This window comes from Catharus ustulatus, chromosome 11, assembly GCF_009819885.2.
Source record: "Catharus ustulatus isolate bCatUst1 chromosome 11, bCatUst1.pri.v2, whole genome shotgun sequence".
Lineage (NCBI taxonomy): Eukaryota > Metazoa > Chordata > Aves > Passeriformes > Turdidae > Catharus > Catharus ustulatus.
This window is the reverse complement of record NC_046231.1, coordinates 18,685,470-18,711,535: the sequence shown is the minus strand read 5'-3', so window position 1 is coordinate 18,711,535 and position 26,066 is coordinate 18,685,470. Positions and strand designations below refer to the sequence as shown.

General features: G+C 41.7%; 2 protein-coding genes across 2 annotated transcripts in view; both read right to left on the bottom strand.

Annotated features, from left to right (window-relative positions):
• The window catches only part of CRISPLD2 (cysteine rich secretory protein LCCL domain containing 2), a 29,447-nt gene extending 28,152 nt beyond the window's left edge, over positions 1-1,295 (bottom strand). Inside the window, exon 1 of the mRNA XM_033069929.2 lies at positions 937-1,295. The gene's annotated coding sequence lies outside the window, so the exon portion shown is untranslated. The remainder of the gene's footprint in view (positions 1-936) is intronic.
• Positions 1,296-6,992: 5,697 nt separating this feature from the next.
• USP10 (ubiquitin specific peptidase 10) overlaps positions 6,993-26,066 on the bottom strand; it is a 45,290-nt gene continuing 26,216 nt past the window's right edge. Inside the window, exons 4-14 of the mRNA XM_033069869.1 lie at positions 25,025-26,059; positions 20,771-20,862; positions 19,167-19,276; positions 18,028-18,083; positions 16,783-16,886; positions 15,959-16,058; positions 14,645-14,825; positions 12,131-12,296; positions 10,479-10,623; positions 9,420-9,485; positions 6,993-8,108 (exon numbers count right to left, since the gene is read on the bottom strand). Of these exons, the coding sequence (XP_032925760.1) occupies positions 7,921-8,108; positions 9,420-9,485; positions 10,479-10,623; positions 12,131-12,296; positions 14,645-14,825; positions 15,959-16,058; positions 16,783-16,886; positions 18,028-18,083; positions 19,167-19,276; positions 20,771-20,862; positions 25,025-26,059 (2,243 nt within the window). The 3' untranslated portion in view covers positions 6,993-7,920. The remainder of the gene's footprint in view (positions 8,109-9,419; positions 9,486-10,478; positions 10,624-12,130; positions 12,297-14,644; positions 14,826-15,958; positions 16,059-16,782; positions 16,887-18,027; positions 18,084-19,166; positions 19,277-20,770; positions 20,863-25,024; positions 26,060-26,066) is intronic.

Below are 26,066 nucleotides of genomic sequence, written 5' to 3'. Positions count from 1 at the left end.
ACCTCTCTCCTTAGGGACTCTGAGCTTTGGCTGCCTCCCTGGTGAAGCACAGGAGCTGGTGCCTGCTCCTGGGTTAGGGGTGACAATTTGCAGCTAAAACATCCCAGGGCCTGGGGAGTTACACAGGGCACCAGCTGACAAGGGAGGAAAATGCAAAGTTAGCTCAGGATGTCAGGAGAGCAATTAAACAGCAAAGCAGAGGGGAGTTAGCATGGGATCAACTTCTAAAGTGGGATCAGCTTTTAGCCTGTGTTAGCCTGGAATCAACTTTAACCTGTGCAAAGAAATCCAGGGATAAAACCACAACAAAAGCACTAAACTCCAGGTCATCTCTTTCCCTGGGATGCACACACTGCAAGCTTTGCAGAATTGTGTTGGCTTCCCCAGACAAGCAGGGTGACAAGTTCCTAGACACAGGACAACAGTGACACACTGCACTGAACACACCACAGCTCAGCATCTTCATGGCCCTAAACGTCTGGATATTCCATTTCAGTCCACTCCCACAGAACCCTAGTGGGTGATTTCCTATGGAAAACCACACGGAAAACCCACTGGTAGCACACCACGTGTGGTGACACTGAAATTCCTTTCCTACAGGACTGGAGAGCAGAGCTGCACAAACACAAATGTGCCCACAGGTATCAGCTCCTGGCGACTGCAACAGCATCCCTTGGATATTTTCTGTTTGCATAGAAATCCACTCCTGTACTTGCAAACTCCTCCCATTCATTCCAGATTAATGCTTGTTAATCTTGCATTAAATTCTGCAGAGCACACACGAGGGAAGCTCAGACAGTATTGTGTTATTTTATACCATCCACACAACTTTTTGGAGAAGTTACTAAAACTCTGCCTTTTTAAAGAGTTATTTCTTGCACTCCCACCACCCCCCAAAACCACATTTCAGAAGCCAGGACGAAACTTTCAACTTACCTTGCTGAGTACTTCCAAATCTCCAGGTAATTGCAGCTCCTCCAAACCCTCTCGTAGAAAATAAATTATTGTATCTGAAATATGTAAACGAGGAGCAGAAGGAAAGGATGGAATAAGCCTCAGGAGGTGCAAGGTCTGGGCTCAGCAACTCGGACCAAGTGCAGTCTCACAGAGCTCCCCAGTGGTATTTATGCAGAGGGGAGCAGCCTGGATCATCTCCTGTCACAACGGGCGTGGAGCAAGAAGGAAAAGGAGAGGGAGGGGAAAAGGGGGGAGAAAAGGAGCGGGGTGTTGGTTGGGATCCAGCTGCTCGAGGGCGGTCATTGGGGCTCGGAGGAGCGGGACCATCCTCCCTGAGCGGGGAGGAGGAGGAGGAGGAGGAGGGCAGCCCCTGGTCTATAAAGTGTTGGCTGTGCTGTCCCCAGCAGTCGGCTCTGGGACTCGCACCAGGAATTCCAGGGGCACGGGGAATCCTCCCCGCACAGGGGGGACCGCGACCCCCGGCCAGCCCCGGGGACAAGGGAGGGGCAATTCCAGAACTGGAATTGGAATTCTCTGTGAGGGACTGAAGGCAGCTGCCTCCTCCCGGCTGTCTCAGCCATTCCTGCTCCTCACAGGGATTTAATTCGCCAGCTCCAGCCCCCCAGTAAACCCCATTGCATCCCTTTTTTTTTTTTTTTTTTTTCCAGAGCCGGACTTTTGCTGGGAACAGAATATTAATGCACTCTGTAGTTTGCTGCCCAAGCTCTCCCAGCATTCCTCCGGTGTAAGAGCAGGAGCTACAGGGAATAGGGAATGTAAAAAGTTGGTGAAACACAGGCAGGACTCACCTCTCCGCCGATGTCCCAACAGCTCCAGCTTTGGCACCCAGCTCCGTGGTTTTACTCACTGTGAAAGGAAACGATTGAGCAAATGACAAGCTAAAAGTTCCTTCCTTTTTCTTGAAGTAAACAAACAGGGAAAACCCAAACCACGATCGTAAACAACAACGTGAGTGTGTCACGGCACCGGGCATCAGCACCCGCGGCGTTCCCGTGGGATCCGCATCCCGAGCAGGGGCAGAGCATCCCCCGGGATGTCCCCTGAGCTGCCACACCCAGCACCCTGCTCCTGCGAGCTGCCACATCCAACAAAAGCAGCTTGGATTTTTCCAAATCCTTGTCCTCTTTCCAAAGTTCTTAGGGAAAAAAAATTAAAAAAAAAAAAAAAGTCCTATTCTTCTAACCAGTCAATATTTATTTCTTCAGGCAAAACACCAACTGCTTTTATTTACTGTTTACTAGGAGGGAGTTTACAAGATATTCCCAGAGGTTTGTTTAAGGCCAGCAGCGCTCAGAAAGCAGAGGGACGTTTATCAAACTTGCTCAGCAGAGCAGAGGAGAGCAGAGGAGCAATTGTTGGCAGCTGGGAGAGCAGAGCAAAGACCCCTCTGAAGTCAGCACCAAGGCTATTCCATCACCAACACCATTTTCCTGAGAATTTCTCAAGAAGGAACAGACTGTCATCACTGGGGTTGTGTCTTCCAGCCTGTTTCAAGCTGAGATGGGCAGCCAGTCCCAGTCCCAGTCAGTCCCAGTCAGTCCCAGTCAGCCCCAGAGCCTGGTGCAGCCACACCAGCCCCTCTGGCTGCTCTCCCCGCTGCCCACACTCTCCCAGCTGTATTTACAAAGAGTTTCTGTTTACTTCCAAACAAACTGGGTACGAGAACCAACAACACGTGGTCCAGCTTGGAGCTGGCACTTCTGCCCTGCCAGGAGCTACTCAGTGCAGCTTGGGCAGTTTGCTCCCAAAAAAAGCTCAGACACCAACACAGGCAACTCAAAGACCACCCAGGACTGGGCTGACAGAAGGTTCTGCACTTCTTTACTGTAAAATCACTGTGTCCTCTTGTTTTGGTTTTTTTTTCCTTGTTCTTATGATTCCCTCTGGATCAGTGAGTTTGCTGTGGGGCTTACTCAATTAGCTGAAAGATGCTGCAGCCCCCCCGTTCCTGATTTCCCCAGAACAGCAAATTTTACCCCAACACATTGAACCCTCATGCCCCCACACCACACAGCTCCCCAGCCCTGACTCACAGCCCTCTGAAGGTGCTGCTCACCCCCATTACCATAAAGCTGAATTAACTCATTTTAAATCTCACATACCCACGGACAAATAATTTCCAGACCTCAGAGGAATTTGGTATTTTGTAATCTCCGCAAATATCCCTATGGGAAATGAATCCCTGTAGGATGGTTTGGGCTGTCTGATTGCTCCATCAACCTGGCTGCTTTACAAAGATTTGATTTTTTAATTTATTTTTTTAATATACACCAGGATGGTTTCACTGTACAAGACATACACAGGGCCTGGTTGTGCTCAGGGATGAGCACAGCCTGGAACAAGAATTTTTACCCACCTCATTTTGTCTTGAGTCAGCAGCTTGGGGTCATATGTTCCACCAAAGCCAAAACAATCAGAAATTACTTTTAATCATTCCTCGTTATTACTGCCTTGATTATAACGTCTCCATTTCATATGTGGTAAAAGCCACATAAAGCAGGCTGCATATATAAGTATATATTAGCAGAGAGGCTTTTAATGGAATAGCCAATGAATGGGAAGAGACACAGATTTCCCTATGCCCTCCTAATTGAGCAGGCAGACAGCGAGTCTTGATCTCCACTGGAATTAATGCCCCTTTATTTCCTACCCAAACACAGCTTGGCAGAAACGGCCCCAAAGCAGGGCAGGGTGAGAGGCACAGAGCTGCAGGGGATTCATTCCCTGGTTTGACTCCTGCTCTGGAGCAGAGGGAGCACAAGGGGGTGAAGAGAACCCAGTGGCAGCAGGGATTGTCTGTGATCATCAGTAGTGAGAGCACAGGGGGAGCAGCAGCCCCTGAGCTGCTCCTGCTGGAACTGGGCACAGCCACTTTCAGGTTTGGGGGAATCAGAGCCCCTGAGCTGCTCCTGCTGGGCACAGCCACATTCAGGTTTGGGGAATCAGAGCTCCTGAGCTGCTCCTGCTGGGCACAGCCACATTCAAGTTTGGGGGAACCACAGCCCCTGGGCTGCTCCTGCTGGCACTGGGCACAGCCACGTTCAGGTTTGGGGGAATCAGAGCCCCTGAGCTGCTCCTGCTGGGCACAGCCACATTCAGGTTTGGGGGAATCAGATTCTCTGAGCTGCTTCTGCTGGAACTGGGCACAGCCACGTTCAGGTTTGGGGGAATCAGAGCTCCTGAGCTGCTCCTGCTGGGCACTGGGCACAGCCACGTTCAGGTTTGGGGGAATCACCCCCCATTTCCTTCCCCTCCTGCCTGAACTGTCTGTAGCTGAGGGAACCAAGAAATCCCTGCCACATCCATCACCCCAGCAGGGTGGAGATGCTCCTCTCTCGACCACGCTGCAACTCAGAGGCTGCTCCAGCAGATGAATTAACAGTGAGGATCCAAATCACAGGAAGGAAAGCCAGGCATTGATGGATTTATCCCCAAACACAAATTACTTGGCACTGTCAGCCCTTATTTGTTCTTTCTTGCTGCTCTCCTGTTTTGGGGTAGCCTGGACTGAGCACCCAGGTTCATCTGCAGCTTCTCCACCTTCTCATTCTAAAGAACATTCCCCCAGATGCTTCATCAGCTAAGAAAACAACTCCCCAGAAATGTGCCCTGTTTCATCAGTGACCAGGAAAAAGCTGATGTAAAACAATGAAATAAGAACACAAACTGCAGCAATTTCAGAAAATTTGGGAGGCACCAGTGACTGCACTAAGTACAAGTCAGATGTGAACTGATACCCACAAAATCCTTCTCTGTGAAGGAGATGAGGCACAGGCTGTCCTGAGCAGCTCTGGCTGCCCCAGTTTAAGGCAAGGTTGGAGGGCTTGGAGCAAACTGGCCTAGTGGAAGATAAGCCAAGATGAGTTTTAAGGTCCCAAATCAGTCTGGGATTCCATAAAAACCCTCTCCCCATATTCCCTGGTCACATCTGCAGACTGGAGCAGCTCAGGACTCCTAACACAGCACCCACCTTTGGAGACTTCACCCCAAACCACGTGGTGAGCTGCATTCACAAGCTCTGCAGCCACCACATCTGGTTATTTACAAATATAAATTATTTCCAAAAAATCCTTTGGGTCATTAAGACAGTCTGAAATAAATCCCCAGTTGCACAAACTCCAACAGGTTGGGAACACCCCCTGCACATCCAAGGCTTGCTCTTCATTCCTACAGAAAATCAGCATATCCAGAGCACATTTACACAGAAAACCCTCTGCTGCCAGCTCAGGATCCATCCTGGCAGCAGCCTCAGAGCTGGACCCCCAGAGCTGGCACAGCCCAGCCTCAAGGGACATCATCCCTTGTGCAAAACAGCAATTTCCTACCTCAAACCCCTTCCCCCAGCCCCAAACACCTCTGGTTTAACAACACTCCTCCCCCAGCCCATCCTCTGCACATCTGGCTCAAGGTTTTCCCCACAGCCCTTTGGACCTGCACATCCAGTTTCTCATTTTGAAAACTTTAGATCTTAAAGTGCATTAAAAAAAAAAAAAATAACCAACCATAAAAACCCCCAAACCCCACAATTTCCCAAAAGCTGGTTTAAAATTCAGTAAACAACCACTGGATTGACGGTGTTGCATTTTTCTTTTACATAATCACACACAGAGCAAATGATCAAAAGCTGCAAGTCTCTTGTTTTGCAACAATGGGAGGAGTTAATAGAGACAATAAAAATCGTGGCTCTGTGTCCACATCACTGTTGCCACACTCTTCTATTTCCCTTCTAGTGACAAATACATTTGTAATATCCTCAGTAAAAAATGCAAAAATTCATTTTTAAGTCATACTGAGAATTTCAAGTCACACTGAATTTCAACACTTGATTTTTAGACTATTTGCTATTTTGCCATTTCTTAAAACAGTAACATATGTAACCTCTATTAAGTAATATTAATTACTGATCACCTGCAAGCTTTTCTCTGGACTGTTCAGGTCAACCTGCACTATCAGAAATGCACTTTTTCACAATGCACTGGAGATAGAGCTAAATAAATACCCAACACAGGCACAGGATTAATTAAAAACAGGATTTCTGCTGTACAGAAAACCACTTCAACCAGGTTCCAAGAACAGGATGTGAATAATAAGAACAGTAAATTCAAAACCTGGTTTCTTTCTTTTTTGGAACAACCTCCCAATTCCCCAAGAATCCCAGTTCCCACCAGTGGGGCTCTGGGGCAATTCCCATCACAGGGATGCCCTGGGAGCACCAAGTCCTTTTGCATCCCCAGCTCTAGGAGCTGAGTTTTCCTTGCAACCAGCTAAAACCCAAGTCAGCTTTGCACAGAAAACTGGGATTGGTGGAATGGCACCAAAATCACGAGCAGTGACCATCTGTAAATAAGAAAATACTTATAAAGCATGAGCAGAAAAACGTAACAACACATTTGGACATCCAAAACAATGGCAGAGCATCACTAAACCTTCTCAGCAGAGCAGGAGCATCCCAAAGAGCCATGGGGGGTTGGGATGCTCCTTCCAGAGCTCTGGGCAGGAAACTCCTTCCCCTGTGGGACAGCACAAGAGGGCAGAAGTGTCAGGACAAGTCAGGGAGCTTCCACCATCCCATGATGAAATAAGGACACAACACCACCACCATCAAAGAATTAAATAATACATAGGAGATTTTAGAGAAAGCAACAGGGAGCTGATCAAGGAAATATTTTTACCACAAGTTCTCCAGGGCAATGTCAGCTGGCTGAAGAAGAGACAAACAAAACCAGAACCAACAGTGCAGGGTTTCCAGGAGGACACAGAAGGAATTCCATCCCCTCTCCTGGCTGCTCAGAGCTCAGCCCTGGCACGGCCACATCCCTTTCCCTCTCCCCTCCAAGTTCAGTTCCATCTGAATGCAAAACACGAACATTTCTGAAGTCTCAAGAAGTTGTAAAAGCAAAGAAAAATCATCTTCACTTTGTTTCCCTACACCTTGAGAAGTGCTAGACAGAAACCTTTGGAGTTTCCAAGGGTAGGATTCACACCTGAGGAAAAACAAAACCCACACACACACCTTAAACCAACTTTGTGACTTTTATTGATGGGCGACAACTTTATACTTCTAGGTATCACTAAACTGTGTACAATTAGGAACTCAACATTATAGGAGAGCAGACAGCAAAATTAAACAAAGCAGACTTAAAGAAATATCAATCTTAATTATTTTGCCCATTTTCTTAATTTCATGTACACAGAAGCATAAATGCAGTTTGAAATTTCTTAATAGCAATAAAGTTACAATCACCCATCTATATAGACTAACATCTTAACTCCAAATATTTGATCTGCAATGTGTACTTAAGCAGTTTCTCATCGCACAATTATTAAAATGTGTCTTCCTATCAGGAACCAGCAACTCTGCAGTTTGTACATGTTCTGAAGCACAAAGGACCATTTCCATCTCATACACATCGGCTCATATTTCACCACTTATCAAAAAACTATTGGGGAAGCAGAGAGAGCTTTTTATTATTTTTTTTTAATTTTTTTTTCTTTTTTTACTGAAGTAAAGATAAAACATTTTCACAGAAATCTACAAGTTCTGTTGCTGGTGCAGGGTTTTTCTTCTACTACGCAATTAGAAAGTGGGAATTTAATGCAAATCCCCTTTTTATTATCTTAGGATTCAGCATTAACTCGGATGAACTTTATTTCATTTTTAATATTTTTTTTTCTTGTGTGATTCACGAGGCTTCCAACCAAGCCACTTCATTCTGCAAAGTCAAAAAAAGCCAACACAAACTACGTTGTGCACAAACGGCAGCTTCCTTTATCACTCTATCCCATAGTCGCGAGGGGGACAAAAAAAAAAGAATAAAAACAGGGGAGGGAAAAAAAAAAAAAACGGAAAAAGAAAAACCAAACAAAACGAAACAAAAAAAATAAAAAGGGAAAGATTCACTCAGAAGAGCATTTACAGGAGGAGGAGGTGGTGGTGTTGGGTCACAGCAGGTCCACCTGGCGGTAGTACAGGAGGTAGGCTGTGCGCTCCAGGGCCGCCTTCACCACCTGCGAGTGGTGCACCACCCTGACGGCCTGGTCGTCGATGCGCAGCCACCCGTTGAGGCCGATCTGGAACACGTCCGTCGTGTAGTGCCCGCCCGTGGCGCTGTTGCCGTGGTGGTACACAACTGTGGGCATGTGGAGATGGCACAGAAGGGGTTAAATGGTGCCCAGAGATTCCCCTCCCCACGCTGCTGATCTAGGGAAAGCCTCGGGGTTTAGGGATGTCTTGGGTTGTAATACGGGATGTGAGCAAAAGTGTGTGTTCTATGTGTTGAAATCAGGTGGGGCAGTGATCCTTATTTCTGTGGGAGATATCCTCTGCTAATGGGTCACCTCTTAAAAACCAGGTGGGGCAGTGATCCTTATCTCTGTGGGAGATATCTCCTGTTAATGGGACAGCTATTAAAACAGGTGGGGTAGTGATCCTTCTCTCTGTGGGAGATATCCTCTGCTAATGGGTCCTTTGTTCAAACCAGGTGGGGCAGTCATCTTTTATCTTTTCCACAACCCATCTTTCTTCCAGGAGGTATCTCCTGCTAATGGTCCATTGAGTCCCATTGTATGACTGATAAAATTCCATCATCTCTTTTGGGAGATGCTCCAGCCAAGGGGAAAAGCCAAGCCTTTCCTACCTAGATAAAACTGAGATTTGGAACCCCAAAGCAGCCTTTTCCACTGGATTCCAGAGGAAAACTGGACCTTTCCACATCATCACTGGGCCTTTGGAGGAAACTGTACCTAGTACAGGAGCACTGCTCCAACTGAGCCACATCTGTCACTGCAGGAGGATGCAGCCACCATGGGATGGGACTGCTGCCAACACCCTGCCTGACGGGTGTCAGGTTGTATCTGACTGTGTCAGGGTTTGTTCTTTGTAATACTGTATTTCTATTTTAATTTTCCTAGTAAAAAAACATTATTCCTATTCCCACATCTTTGCCTGAGAGCCCCTTGATTTCAAAATTATAATAATTCAGAGGGAGGGGGTTTACATTCTCCATTTCAAAGAGAGGCTCCTGCCTTTCTTAGCAGACACCTGTCCTCCACACCAGGACAAGGGCATCCCTGGGTTTTGGGTGGTGCAGGTCATAGAATGGCAGCTGAAAGCTCAGCTTCTTCCCTGTCCCCTGCCTTGGACACCCTAGCATGGAGAAGTCCACATGTGGGACAGACACAGAATCATGAAATGGTTTGGGATTGGGAGGGTTCTTAAAGCTCATCCAATCCCACCCCCTGTCATGGGACACCTGCCACTGTCCCAGGTTGCACCAAACCCTTGTCCAGATCAGTTTCCCCAGCACACCAAATCTCCCAATTCTCAACAAATCCCACCAAACACATGGATTTTCACACCCACAAGCTGCTCCAGTGCAATTTAAAAGAAAACACTCCATGTAACCCAGTGTTTCTATAAAGGGATCAGGCAGATAAAATACCTGCAAAGAGCCGGTAGGTTCTTTGGCCTTTGGAAATTTTACTTTTCACACCAGGGGATAGTAGCTCTGGAGGAAGAAAAAGTCACACATTAGAAATTCCACATCAAGAGGATCAATTACTTTTCAGAGAAACCAACATTATCACAGAGGAGAACATTTAATTGAAGTTTCTTCTACAGCCTTTAAAGAATGATCAAGGTTCTAATAACTGGTACTCAAGGGAATGGATTTGCAGGTTTGCTGAACACTGTAGTTTATGAAAGGTTTACAGATACCACCAAAAAATGAAGGGAAAAAAAGACAAAGTAAAACATCAGACTATTCAATTTTCCCCCTTTCATTCCTGCTGTCAGACAATGACAGAAACAATTTCAGATTCCAAGTCATGCTTACATTCCTGAAGTGAAACTGCAAAATAAAACACTAAGTAAACAAAAGGGCACTACCTGACAAGGTCCAGATTTCAGTTGAGATATGAGTATACATTGATTTTATTTATTCCTATTTGAGCTACTGGCTTGCTAATAGTCCATTTGTCAGCTCAAAACAAAAGGCATTATTTTGGCAAGCTTCAGATGCTGGACAATTTCCAATCTCACACTATTTAAATACTTGTTAAATAAAGGATCCTTGTTTAACCTCTGCACTATGGATTGTTTACTTCAGGCTGCATTTTCAATAAAACACAAGTTTCCTGTCACCAGCACCTCATTAATTAAATAATTTGACACTTCTCTGAATTAAATTTGTGATAAAAATATCCAGTATTGGCAGTCTTGTACAGAGAGGGACACAGATCCAATAGGATATTTGCCCTCAGCAGCCTATATCCTTACTCCATAAATCCACAGGAAGCTCTCATTTGGCCAACTCATTGCCCAGAAGTGCCAAAGGCTTTAAGATCTTTCATCATTTAAAAAAAACCCCAAATGACCAAATTTTCAGGAAACGATGAGGACAAAACTATGTGTGGGAGAAAATGAAAACACAGAAACCTGTAGGAAATACAACATCATCTTTCCCATGAAGAGAAGGAAATGCTGTTCATAAATCTTTTACCTTTACTGATTTCCAGATCAACAGTGTACTCAATATTCTTGATCAGCTTCTGGCATCCTCCGGTCTTCTCATACACGAAGCGTTTGAGGTGTAAAACAAGAACAGGGGGCAGCTTTTCTAGGGTGAGCCTTCGACTGATCTCCACCTGACACAGACCCAGAGGAAGAAAACTCTCATTTTTTGTTACCTCCTCAAAATTCCTCCTTTAAATAAGTATTGAATTTCAAATACACTAGCAGTAAACCCTCCAGGTTATTACTGCAATATTAATTTATGATAAACGCTTCTTTGTGACTTGAAACCCGCTGGATCTTCAATCCTAACATTATTTCAGAGAACTCAGTATATTCAAAAAGAAAAACATGAGTTATGACCACACTTTTCTCTACTAAACAGTGATTTTTACATAATTATAGGCAAACAATCCACAAAATTTCTGCTTGGAAACCAGGAGGCGAGCTCAGAATTGCAGAACAAAAATGTTTTGCCTTCCTAGAAATGAAGACATAAAAATATTTCTCAAAATAACTGCTTAAGGTTTTTCTCCATTTTTAATTGAGAAAAATCTCTTTATTGGTAACCATTGGCATATTGTTTTTCAATACATGGCTTGATTCTGCTAGAATCCAATTGGAGTTGGATAGAAACTCATGGGGAAAAAGTTTTTTTTCTTTCCAAGGTTCTACAGACAATTGTTCAGTGCTTTTACTACAATTTTAATACAAAACCCACTATTTCAATTTGAATTTATTTTGTGTGTGCTTGTATTTCCATCCAAACTCTGAAATATCACGCAGCACCAAATTTGAATATCCATTTCTTCCAACCCAGCACTGGGTTGTCAGTCAAAAGCTTTTAACCTTTTGCAGTAAAAGCTAAAAAAAATTAATGGGAAGCAAAACAAGATCTTTGTGGCAAATCATAATCAGCTTGTAAATGTTCCTTACACATGGAAAACAACTGGAGAAATATATGTTCTGAATATTCAAAGTAAACATATTTCTGCTTTTCATGGAAAATGAACCATCCTTTATGTAATTCTGTTCTCACTTGGAAGATTTTGAAAACTTGCAGACATGAAGGTCAGAGGGAACACCTACAACTGCAGAGCTACCAACAGTGCACACAGAATTCCCATGTGAGCAATCCCTGCACACCAGAGCTGCCTTTATCACCACCCCCCACAGGAAACAAGGCAGGGCCTTAATGAGGGAAGTTTAATTATTATCCTCTATCACAAGTTCTCAAACTGCCAAACTAAAGGCATGCTTTTCCTCCTTGTAAGTACTTCTCTATTGTAATTATTGCTACAATGTATTATTTGTCAAATAAAGAAGTTTACTCTGAGGAGCTGCTCCTTCACTAAGGCAATCCCCAGGAATCAGTAAGTTATGATGTTGAACATAATATTATGTACCTTTACCACAGTTCAGCCTGTTAATTTAATTAAATTCCCCAATAAATTATAATATCACCTCAAACCCCAGCTATTTGTTTCAGAGCTGACATTTCAGTGCTGCAGGACACTCTGGGAAGGTTCGTACCTCTTCTGTTAAAGTGTGTTCTGACAACTCTTTGTAAAGCCACATCTCTATGAAAACTAAATTAAAAATTTAGCACTTGGCTGTGAGCAAGGGGTGAAGAGAACCCACCTCTTGCTTGGTTTTTGTGGTGTATCCCTGCACAGACTCTCTTGCCACCAAGCTTTCCAAGGCGTCCTGCACGGTGCGGATCTTGTCTGACTGGATGTCCAGCTGCAGGGTGAAGAAAAGCTGCAGGGTGGCAGACTCCTTGGAACTCTGCTGGTAAACAACAGATCTGTGGAGAAACAAAGACAATAAAATGTCATAAAGTGTGATTTGCAATCAGGCAGAACCTCCAAGGAAGAATGACTTAATTCACTAACTCAATTTATAGTTAATTCAAGGTGACACATACAAATAGAAAGGTTAAACATCAAGTTTTAACAATTTACCCCAATTTAAATTAATTTAACATCTACTAAGAGTATTCTGAATGGGACTGGAACTGAATTGTTTTATTTATGCAAAGCTATTGGATAAGCATCCAAAGTTTAAAGAAAAAGACGGAAAATTTTGATAAGCATTTTTTAAAAATTCACCTCCTGGCTCTTCTTGTTAGTTTAGTTTTTTAACAGCTCTTCACCAGTGTTTACCTGTATTCTACTGTAAAAATCTGATTCCAGATTCTCCAATAAAAACACACAATTTTTTCAGTCACTTCTCTAAGACAAATTTCACAGTGATTTTAAATTGTTTAAATTTAAATTGTTTGCTTGAATCTTGCCATAGGAAATATAAACTATGCTCCACTGAGGACTGGCAGTTCATTTTCTTCCCATCATTTTCTGTATCTAGATTTTGCTCATGTATATAAATTATTATATTGTTATATATTGAAACCAGAATTATAATTAACACAGCTCTGACTGATTTGGCCATGCTGGAATATTTCCAGGTCAGGTAGGAAATGTTAATGTTCAGGATAATAAAGAGAACCCTTTTTACTCAGGTAAAGCCCTGAAGCACCAACAGAAAATCAGTGCAGCTTAATATTGGCAAATATTTATCCTTTAGAGGGAAGAGAATGCATAAAAGCAGCAGCACCTTTATTTTAAAAAGCAGAAATCATATTGTAATATCTATTCAGGACACTTTCTTCACAAGATATGCAGAAATTGATTTGAAAGCAAAACTTTTGCTGGGCTATGATTTCTCTGTAACAATGTCCCCAATTAGAATAATTACAAATCTCAGCTGGACATGGGAAAATGAATCATTTTAAATGAAAAATTACTCAGGCACTGCAAGAATTTTCAGGGAAACCTGGTATTTTCCCACTTAAGCCTCATGTTGCTAAGAAAGACTTTATAGGGTGGGGTTTTAATGTAATTATGCCTCAATAGACATTTAATAGACTCAAGCCTCCAAGGACAGCCTAAAAATTCCCAAGTCTGAAGTTTCCCAACTCAAATCATTTTCTCCTCACTGCTTTTCCCATTGGGTTTTTCCAGTTTCTGATGCTGTCATTTAGTGGAATTCTACTGGCAGTTTTATATTCAGTCCTTCCTATGTCCAGCCCTGAGGATGAAGCTTTCCAACACCCCATGGGATGCTGTTTCTGTGTTTCTGTGCCCTGCTGTGAAGGATAAATAAAGTGGATGTGGTGCCAACAGATGTTGGGTTGGATCCTGTGGTTCTGCTGCTCATGGCAAGTTTTTGCCTTTTTCCAGTATTATTTTTGCTTTGTATCATTTTCTGTGGACTTCTACAGAAAACTGCAATATCTCAGTATTTTTAATATAAAAACTGATGGAGTCATGTAGAGATCTAAACAATTGTGACCAATTCTGGTAAATATACCTGGGGTATTAACAGGGCTCCATCAATACCTACAAGCACCTGTCTGCCAAATTCTATGGAAAATATAATTCTATTTACCAGCTGTCTGGCTCAAAACCCAGAAGAATAAATAATTTCAGAGCATTTCCAAGGCAGAAGGCACTAGGCAACATTATTCACACTTCTAGACTCAATATCTGGCAACACAGAGAGTCAAACACCAGCAATTAAGTGTCTGTCTCCAATTTAAAAATAATTCTTCAAGTCTAGCAGTTTTGTTTTGCTGTAGGTTTTTAGTCAGTGTTTACTTTGCTTTCATTTTAAATTATACATCTCTCCAAACAAGTCAGGAGGTTTCCTTTCCAAAAAATATTCTTTTAGGTTCCACTTTCTGCCTTGTCTGGTATCAGACCTGCAGAGAAGTGATATCCCACATTCTTTTCATTCCAGTAGCATCTTGTAGCAATTTACATTTTTCCAGACTTGAACATTTACTATTAAACACAGTTTTCTCTGGGAAGCATGAAGGGTTTAATAACCTATAATTCACAATTTTAAGTTTCAGTTTATTGTTTTACTGTTAAGATTTAACTCTGTAAATCTCATTCTCTCTCAGTATACTTATTTATAACATGAGAGATCAGCTGTAGGATTGGAATTCTTAGACAACATTCAAAGCTTAAATATTCCAAACTCCTTTTCCACATGTAATTCATGGAATCTCAGAACAGTCTGTTCATTAAAAACATTTTTCAAAAGATTCAGCCACAGCAAGTCAAGAACTTGTAGGAAAAAGTACTGTACCTTATGTGACCACCAAAAATATCAGTGATTGGAGTCTGGACAAAGTCAGCCTGGCGAGTGACTGAGGATTTGTTGCGAGGTCCCACCTGCTCCCACTCATCCTCACTGCCTTCCCCCTGCTCCTCCTGCTCCTCCTCCTTGGGAACACTCTGAGCCTCAGGGCCGTTGGACACCGACACTTCTTGGAGTGATAAAGAAAAAAAAAACACATTGGGGTTTGTGACAGATGGAACATCCAGACAGATAAAGGATTTGAAAGGTAAAAATCTCTAATATAAATAATTTTCTGATGATATCATGCTTTCATGCATCATTGAATTAAGAGGACAAGCATATTCCAGCTTTGCTCCCAACATGGCACATCCATGTATTAACAGAAGGCAGCTCACTGATGACTGAATGTAAATAGCAAAGTTGGAACTAATTTTAGTAGTAAATTTATGGGGTTTCTAGAAAATTAGAAAGTCAAGTGTTATTCTGGAAACAGAATTATGCCATTATTAAATACAACTCCTTTTCTGCACAGGTATTTTACAGGGAACCCAAAGCTTAGCAAATATTTTCCCAGCCAGTGCCAAAGTCAGGAGGTTATAAACTGCACGCAGCTAAGGAACAAAATATGGTATGACTTTATATCCTAAAAAATTTACCCTACCAAAGAGAAATTGGGTAACTAGTGATCTGGATTCTTCCTTGGCTATGGTTTGCAGGATTTTATTTGTAAAGGGGTTCAAGCTAAAGCCTCTATAAGCTAAAATGGCATTTTACAAGCATACAAATTCTAGTAATTCTTTCAAAGTAAATTCTCTTCCAACTCTGTCAGCAAGAATTTTCAAGTAATTTAGTATGTTGGTTTGTATTAGAAAAAAAAATCTTAACAGTTGGTTTAAAGATCAGTGAGAAAGACACTGATATATTTTTGAACTCCCATGGACAGTCAAAATCCAGTGACATTGCAGGTGTTATAAATGACAAGACTGATCAACTCCAGTTAGCCCCAAATAATGCTTAGCTGTGCTCAGTAAAAATGTTTGAGTTTTGTTGTTTAGGAGAACCAGATATGTGAGTTATTGTCATTCAGAGCATTGACAGAGCCATGCTGCCTTTCCAGAAACCCAGTAATTCTTCAGATCATTCATGAACTGGGCAGAATGGACTCACTGTATCCAGATTTTAATAAAATATTATTTGCTTATGTCCCAGTCCTTTAAAACATGGCATTCTTACTCCAAGCATTACTCTGTATTATGGAATCACCACACCAAATCAGCATTTGAAATTAATTTTTTGCTATTAAAAAAGAAATGCACTAACTTTCATTATGTGGAGAGAGAAGTTTCTTGAGGGTCAGCATTTCTTCATGTAGTCCATTGAGGATAAATCCCAAGTACTCCTCAGCATCCTCTTGCCTGCCCTGAAGGAAATATTTTTTCCCATCAATTCTATGATTTTTCATGGTTTCCTTTTAACAGAAGGTTCATGACACTGAACAAATTAATTTAGCAACTACTGAGTCTAAAGGTATGTCAAATAAAGTTTAAATTTTATTATAACATGAATTATTTTTTAACCAGTTAAACTCAAACTGCAATAAGCAATAAATACACACATCAGCTACACAATGACTTTAAGAACTCTGCATTTTTCTCAATACAAATTCCATTTAACATGTAAGTTGGAATTTTCCTCCCCCCATTTCTTTTACAACCATTAAAAGTTGCTGTCAAGCCAAGGCCAAACCAAAGGATGGTTTGAATTATTATCTTCTTTTACACTGAAATTAAACCTGAACAGGTATTTTAAAGTTTCTGGACCTTCAATCAATCTTAGCTGAATTCCCCATAAAAATGAACAACTGCTCATATCTTAAATGTAAATCAATTGCTAACTCCATTATAAAAAGAGATATTTTATTCCAACAGTAATTTTGCCATTATTCTGACATCTCCAACTGCCAAACCTGTAATTAACATTTTCCTGCAATTCAGGTCCCAAGACAGTTGAGTTTCATCACCATGAACTGGCAATGAGCTGATTTTAGTGGCATTTAGCAGAGCCTGAGGTTTGGCTTTGCAGAGGTTTAAGGGCTGTGCCTGGCCTGCAATGCAGCTCCACAAGGCAAGGATCTGAAGTCTCACCTTTTCTGACAGACTTGACTTTATAACTGTCAAGAGCCTGTAAATGTAGGTTGGTTCAAAGGCAGCTCCTGGTCGGATGTCTCTCACTATTTTATCACCTAAAGCTGCAAGGTGAAAGAGAATTAATGTAAGTGATAATAAATAAAAGGTTTTCTTACATTATACCTCCACAGTCTCTTTATACATCACTACTTTTGGAGTCCAGCACTTTTTTAATTGTAATTTTGGGGTGTTGAGCTCAGAAGTTATGACAACTCTTATCTCTAGACATTGTTTTAAAACATACCAGCCTGCAGAAACTTAGAGATAATCAGGAAAAGATAAACCAGAATATCAACAGCCATCATAAAAGAGCACTTTTAGTGCTATTTGCATTTTTTTGCATTTCTTTTGTACTCAAAGCACACATCCTTAAACCTTCTGTGTATTTGCAATTCTAACAGATCCCTTTTGCTCTCTGCAGAATAAAACCCTCAAGAACAGCCTGACAGAACCTAATGGCAACACAAGGCCTCAGAACTACACTTGAAAACTATACAAGAAAATGACCTACAAGTAAAATAAATTGCATAAGCCAGTGAGATTTGTTTTACAGAAAGAAACCACAGAAATGTCTGAACTGTTTGGAAATCACTGGAACAACCAGCTCCTCCTGATATTTCCTTATCATGTTACATAAAGAAACCTTTCAGGAATGTGCTTGTTTCTACAAGTTTGAAATACAACAGACTTGGTTTTAAAATTAAGATTAAACAACTGAAACTTTTAAGATAATTTATTTGCATTAAAAAAAAAAAAGCTATTCCTCACTCCATAATCATCACTGAGCCTAAATATGTATCAGGAGACATCAGACACATCTGAAGTTTTCCCACTGGAATCAGAAGCCAGGATAATATTCCTGCAGGCAATCTCCAACTGCTTATGGCCCCATTTTGTTCCAAATCAGTGAGCGTTCAGGATTTAAGGAGCAGAATTGAGCAATATGATAAATAAACAGCTGGAAATATGTAAGGAAGTGGAGGAAAATAGGAGTATCACTTGATTTTCTTTGAAAGGGCATGTTCTTAGAAGGCAGCTCCACAATTAAGTGAACCTACAACAAAAACTGCTCCTATTGCACTTGTACACTTGGTCCACCAAACAGAAGAAAAAATCCAAGGTGCAACACCTCCCCCCACGTAGATCTGTACCCCAAAGGCTTCTCCCCATCATTTTCTGCTTTGTGCCCCTGCTCCCACTCACCTTGCTTTGCTTTAGGAGGTACAGGCATATTAGTGAACTCATTCATTAAACGAACACTGAAACAGAAGGGAAGCAACTGCACATGAGCAGCAAGTTAACTCTTAAAAGGACAGGTAATAAAATTATATAATTGTCACTCTAAAACACAAAATCAGAGAATAGCACCACGAAATCTGGGTAAAATTCAGACATAACAATTCATCTGATCATGGCAGTGAAACCCAGGCTGGTCCTTGCACCTGTCTCAGTTCATTTTCGCACATTAAACACCACACAAAACTGATCCTCCCAAGGCAAAAGGAACTGCCTTCCCTGACAACCAAGGTGTAGAATGCCAAGTTCATTATAAAAGTGGCACCCAAAAACACACAAAAAATTTCTGGATACATATCAACTTCTAACACCAGCCATTGTTAGGTATTTTTGATGGCGTTTTAACAGATCCCAGAGTTTTATTCCTTTTTCCCAAGCTACTTACAAACTGTCTAGCACAAAATCAGAATAGTACCACGAAATCTGGGTAAAATTCAGACATAACAATCCATCTGACCATGGCAGTGAAACCCAGGCTGGTCCTTGCACCAGTCTCAGTTCATTTTGATCCTCCCAAGGCAACAGGAACTGCCTTCCCTGACAACCAAGGTGTAGAATGCCAAGCTCATTATAAAAGTGTCACCCAAAAACACACAAAAAAATTCTGGATACATATCAACTTCTAACACCAGCCATTGTTAGGTAATTCTGAAGGAGTTTAGCCAGACCCCAGAGTTTTATTCCTTTTTCCCAAGCTACTTACAAACTGTCTAGCACAAAATCAGAATAGCACCATGAAATCTGGGTAAAATTCAGATGTAACAATCCATCTGATCATGGCAGTGAAACCCAGGTTGGTCCTTGCACCAGTCTCAGTTCATTTTTACACATTAAACACCACACAAAACTGATATTCCCAAAGCAACAGGAACTGCCTTCCTTGACAAGCCAAGGTGTAAACACCAAGTTCATTATAAAACTGTCACCCAAAAACACACAAAAAATTTCTGGATACATATCAACTTCTAACACCAGCCATTGTTAGGTATTTCTGAAGGAGTTTAGCCAGACCCCAGAGTTTTATTCCTTTTTCCCAAGCTACTTACAAACTGTCTAGCATTGGTGTGGAGGTGCACGGCCGCTGCGATTTGGAATACATTGGAATGGACTTCATTAAATGATACATTGGAGGGCAAGCAACCAAGGCTTGCAGGGTCTATGCAGTGGCATTAAGGAAACATGCAGAAAATGGCATCTTGTGTATTAACCAAATATTCAATTGTATACAAAATTATATGGAAAACAGAGCTGTATTTTTATTGCATAGATCAATCTAAGAATTAAACTGGAAAATAGGATGAAGTTTTATCACAACATGTACAGAAGTTATACTAAAAAAAATCCCAACATCTTGTAACATGCAGTGATTTCAGTGACATTTTAATCATGGCAAAAACTTTAATGGGTAAGGAAACATTTCATCCAGGAGCAGGAGAGGAAAAGAACTTTCATAGGAAAGACTTCAGAGAATTAACCATTTGAAAATTGGCAGGAGACAACCTGGAACACATCTGAGAAGAATGGAAGAAACCAGCTGAAACTTAAAGGTGCTGAGTCACCCCTGCAAGCAAAGCAAAACCCACTGAGATGTGAGACACAGCACTGCAAAGAGCTGGGAGCAGCCTGAAAACTCCAGAGCATGCTGGAAGAATAATGCTCTAAAAACATCACAACTTGAGCTATGAACACAGGAAATGCACTCAAAAACTGCAGGGAAAGAGAAATGGCAAAATCAGGGATCAACCTCAACAGCTGAAAAGAGAAAATAATTTGATCCCTACTGTGTGCAAAAACTGAGTAATAAATTCCAATGTAAAACTGTAAGATTGAAAAGATGGGAGTTAAGATGTATAGAGTATATAACCAAAGGGTGCAGAACTGGTTATATATGATAAAAGCTTTACTTAGAAATTTAGAAATAGTTTATTATTAGGATCTCCCATGATCAGTCCTGAAATTGGTGTTAATATTTTTCACTAGCAGTATCAGTGCTGGAAGTATCCCAAGTGTCACTTGCAGTCAGTCTTAATTTCTTAATTTCTTAATTATTAATATTTTCATTAATATCAAAATACAGCATGGAGGGAAGGTGCTTTCTGTTCCTCAGGGTAAAAGTTATTTTTGCAGGGGAATACAACACCAATTCATTAAGAGTAGCTCATCCTCCATATGCAAGGTTGTAGTAGGATTAATTTAAATTAAATGCTGCTTTACACAGCTGATACAACAGTGACAACCTGCTCAGCACAAACCCAAATGATCCAGTGAGACTGCAAAACAAAGCCCAAGTGTAAGAACACTCACTTCAAGTGCAAAAGAGAAATAACCATTTAAATGGATGCACAGAGTCATGGGGAAACGTTGCTACAATTACAAGGGTTTCAGTCAGAGAAGTTACAGTTCTGAAATATTTTGACCCAGGTAACAAACAGCAAAGAGGATTGCAGCAGAACCCTGCACACCAGGTTCAATGATCAAAATCCCCCTGGATTTCTGGCTGCTACACCTCAACATTTTAACCACAGCAGCAGGATCTGGGAGAACAAAACACTTTTAAAAAATACTTACCAGAACAATCCAAAAAACCTCTGACAGATACAATATAAAACTAGCAATTTAAGAGCATTAATTTTTTCCCAGGGAAGGATACAGCATTGATGTAGCACCAGTTTCCTTTGTTGATCAGCCCTCGGGGTTGCAAAGACACTGGTTTATGTATTAGCCTTACATTTTCCAGTATTTCTGCAGAATGAGAAACAGCAAATTGAGCATCAACAAAACTCTTGTGGCCATCAAACAAACACTTGCTGCAGCATTACACAGTCATTCAAATCACTGAACAAGATTCCCAGAAATGTCAGCAAATGATTTCCACTCCATTTAAGCACTGATTTTTTCCCATTCCAGATCAGAGGTTTCTCCTCCACCGAAGACATCCTGCGATTCGGATCAGGAGATGCCGATACAAAACTGATCACTGCCATTCAACAAGACCTAGTGATTTGGATGTTTGTTCTCCTAAATCCAGGTATTTTATTTATATTGCTACATAGATACATACACAGCTATAAAATGCCATTAGCTGGAATCACTTGGCACCAGATTTATGAAGTGTTTTCCACATTTCTCTGCTCTGAGGAGGGATGAAGCCAACGCAGCAGTCTCAGTTTAGAAGTTTCACCATCCACTATCTTGCAACAAAATCATCTCGGTGCAAACACACAGACAGATGTGCTCTGCTCTTCAGAACAGGCTGATTTATTTAACACTTCCAAAATCTATGAGATAACAGCCTTACATAACAGAATTTCTACTCTTTCCTGCTTTCAAAAGCTTCAGCAATGGCCCAAGTTTAAAACTTAAAAACCACTGCATGTTAGCCTGTCCCAGTTATGAAACCAAGAACAACAAAGGGAGCTTTTCCAGTAATCCTGAGCTGTTATTTACACACCTAAATAAGAACTGTTGAAGGAAAATATTAGAGCTCATATACTTTAAACTTGCAAAATAAGGTATATACAAGACAAAATACAAATTGTAAATAAATATAGCAATTGTGTACCAGTGGGATTATTTATTTTTATAATAAATGTGAGGGCCTCTAAAGCTCTTACACCCTATAAAGAAATTGGAGCTGTTCACTACAGGACTAAAAAGATAAAATAACATGATATAGGTACAAAAACAGAGGTACAAAGTGTAAGTAAGTAGAGGAGGTGGCAGAACAGCTAACAAAATCCCACTGCAAAGATATTTCCCTACAGTATTTCCTGCAGACAACAACAGTGCTAAATAAACTGACCAAAAAAAAAAGAAACTGTTAATTGAGTTGTCTGTTACATAAAGAATGTGCCACCTGAAAGAGCAGACAGCAAAGAAATGTAAAATGGAAGATGCAGCACACATGCAGAAGATTCTTTTCTACTGAGGGTTAAAACAAGTTATTAAATTACTGTTAAAGTACTTCAGAATGCATTGTTAGAGCAGCAAAATTTGAACTTTGTTCATACACTATTTCTGTTAACATAATTCATCATTGCTGAAAATAAGGATAAAAATAATGGAAAAAGCTTCTATTTTTTGTGTCTATCAATAACTTTTTACATTAACTCTTTTCTTCCTCATTTTTGCCTCATGCTAAATAAAGACATGAAGAGGACCTTTAGCATCCTCTTGTGGTCACAGTGCTGCTTTGTGAGCAGGCTCCAGTGCAGCTCCTGGGAGTTTTGCTTCTTTTAACCAAGACCTGGGTTTGTGTACAGCAGTTACATTCCACAGCACATTTCCAGCTCACATCTAACACACAGTAACTAAAAGAACTTTTACAAGGGGATCAGAAGAAAAATACACTTACAACCGTGAGAAAATCTTAAAAATTCAAACCCTGTTGGAAAGCTCATGTTATCACCCAGAAAACTCATTTCTTTTGGAGGGTACTGATTTGTGAAATGAGGGGAGGTTTAGATAATTCTGTTGGCAGAGAGCATTTTGCTGAAGTTCATTCATTGGGTTTTGTTATTACAATTACCTCTCAAATGTTTTTAACAAGGTGATTTCCTACACAGAGCAAGCCCAGAGTTTCAGGAAAGAGAAGCCCTGTGGATCTGTGTCCACTGAAGAGATAGGGGTGGTTACAAGTTGGGAACTGAACACTTGGCTTAGGGCCCTGACTTAAAGAATATTGTCTCTGTCACTCTGATCTTTCTTCAAATCTGGACAATGATTAAAAAAATCCCAGGACAACACTGCTGGATGGTCCCAAACAAAAACATTTCTGTAAGAACACAGTGTGAATGTACAAAAGGCTGCATTTCTCAATTTTATAAAACCCTCCAGAACCTGGATGTCTCCACAACTCCTTGCTCTAGCATTTACCTAGCTCTAAAATGAGAAAAAATATCTTCAACTATGTAACACTGGAACATCTTTCTTACAATCTGAATTAGTTTCATTTTATCATTGCCCCTTGGTAGAACTGTGAATCACCATCTTCTTTAAGAATCTGTTGTGTAAATTGAATTCCCAGCCAATCCAACAGGAGGATCTCAACTCAGGCACAGGGAAAAGAAGGAACACACCTGACAAACACACAGACCCTCACACAGTGATGATCACTGAGAAAGGAGATTTGAAATTAAATATATACAGAATGGAGCAAATTATCTGTCTGGAAATCATGAAGTGGAACTCTTGTAACATATTTTTGAGGGTGGGTGGATGAACAAAGCACTCAGGTACCTGTTTTCCAAACAGGACAGAGAATACTCAAGTACATATGAAGAAAATAAAGAAAAACACCTTTTCCCACAGAGCAAAGCACTGATCACATGGCATTCAGATCTTCAAGTAAACATTTTACACAGGTATCAGCATCATCTGAATTACAGGAATTGCAGCAATAATTCCTACCTAAATCAGCTACAATGAGCAGATGAATTCCTTTTATCTATACGCAGATTATTCCCCTGCCCTAACAGCAAGCTCATAGTGAAGGTGCAAAAGAACACTGGGTAAAAGTTACATTTGTGCTTCACTACATTGAAGAAAACTAAAAAGCTCTGCTCCCACCTGGTGGCAAAAATCAGTACAGAAAGAGTGAAAGTCTAGAAAGTTAACTTACAGCTGAACAACTTGGACAAGATAAAAAAACCTTTTCCATTTATGGCAAGCAATCCTAGCTTTATGACAGCCACAAAAAAAAGTTTTGAGTTAAAATCATTACCAAATGATACCTTGAGATTTTAACACAATATTCTCCATATGGGTTCATACAGACTGTAATCACCTGTTTATATATATATATGTAGTTTTCATACAGTGTTTGTGGCACCTAAGTGGAAAATGCACTGAAATATAAATTATTCTGACAGCTTTTCTCTCAACAGACAATTCTGAGTGATGAAACCATTGCTGAGTAAGGAGGGGAGGAGAGGCAGCACACAGTTCTGGGTACTCTGAACATCATCTCCAGGCCAGCTTCTGTTCAGAGTGGAAATGTGACTTGAAGCTGTCTCATTCAAAACCTGTGAATTAGCTTGTAGCATAAACAGCAGGACTCTGATAAAGCCTTCACACACATGGACCACTGCATAGATTTCAAATCATTACTTTGGTTCCACCACTTGTGAGTCAGTGACACAAAATGCACCCAGAGCTGGGAGAACTTCACCATTTCTGGTTGGATGTGCACAACTAACCTCCTGCAGTCTCTAGCATTTCCTACTAGGACCACAAATATGACAGGAGCAAGAGTCAAAGCTTTTGTATCACTCATTCCCTGTCTGATGTCCCCTCTGGACAGCTCCTTAGGGTTATTCTTGACCTGGGAACAGCTAACATTGGTTATGGATAAAGCAATACTGTTTATAATGGTTAAATTGGAAGGACAGACCCTTCAAAAAGCATATTAGCAAATATGATATTTCCTGAATTGAAATTTCTGAAGCAAGATCTATGTAACCATTACACTTAACTGCTGTTCAGTGCCCAGGAATTTCAGGTACTTTGGTATAAATACAGTAATACTCTTCTTGTAATGGAACACACTACAAAATTGTAAACACTGGATAATGTGACACACCATTTTCTGAACAAACCTAACATATTCTCCTTTTTATAACAGCACAGAGCCTATTTGAAACCACAGATCACTTCCACAGACTGTTTGACAAGTTGTTTGACAAGCAGCAATAGTTTCCCTGTATCTGGGATAATGACACGGCAGTGCCTGCTTGCAATGTTTACCCAGGGGGATCCAAACTGCCTTATTCAAATGACATCCTTCATGCAGTGTTTGAACAGCCAGCTCATTACCAGAGGAATGCCCTCTATCAATATTGCACACTCTGTTTTACAAGAGTTAATACCCTTCAGTGTAACATCCACTCGTGTGTATTAACTATACCTGCAATCTTTATGGCTACAGGATCCTCTGAAACTGGAACAGGTCCCTCTTTGACTTCAACCTGTTTTTCAGGGACCAGAGGAGATGTGGCAGGAGGGGTATACTTAGTCTCAACATAGACCACAGATGTGGAAGCAGAAGGCTTGGAATTGTGAAAAAGACTAGCCCACGATTTGGCAGGCTGGCTAACAGGGACCGATCCTGCAAGCGGGACCGTCGCCTCAGTAGTAGGTGAAGCTTCCTCAGGCTTAGCTTGGTCTGAGTCAGTGCTTTCCACAGTGTGCAATTCTACCCCATTGGCAGCTGTGTCCTCACCAGAGGATTCAAGTGTTTGTCCATTAGTAACGCCAAGAGTTTCAGTAGTATCAGTACCAGCGTAAGGCTGTACACCAGCTGTCCTTAGGGGGCTCTCTCTGACGGCCTCCGGGGGGAGGCACAACTGTTCAGAATGAGCAAGGCGGCAAAGCTCGGGCTGCCCGGCAGTCCTGCCGGGGGCTGCGGCGCCGGGGCCGGGCTCGGCACACGCAGCTCCGGCCAGGAAGTCCACGGAGCCGCCGGGGCTGCTGCAAGTCCTGGGCGCTGCCAGCGAGGGCAGCTCCGCGGGCAGCTCCGCGGGCAGCTCCGCGTCCTCCGCGCTCAGGCTGAGCCCCGCGGCCGTGGCGTGCCCGTTCACCAGCGCCTCCGGGGCGGCCACGCCGTCGGGGACATCTTCCAAGTAACTGTAGTATCCAGGGGGTCTTTTCTTCTTCTTTTTGCGCTCCCTCTGCCCGAGGCCTCCAGCCAAGGCGTCGCTGTCAGCGTTGGAGCCGCTGTCCAGAGCCAGGGAGGGGTCGCTGAACTGGCAGTCAATGGAGTTGTAGTTGGTGTCGCTGAGAGCATCGTCGGGGCTTTTCTGAGCAGGTGCACAGCTGAGAATGAATTCTGGAGCCTGAGGATTCAGAGTGCTCGAAATACTGTAGTCGGTGTTATTCAGGACAGATGACTGAGTCTCAATAACTTCATTAACACCAAATTCAATTCTCTGATATTCTTCCCCTGGACA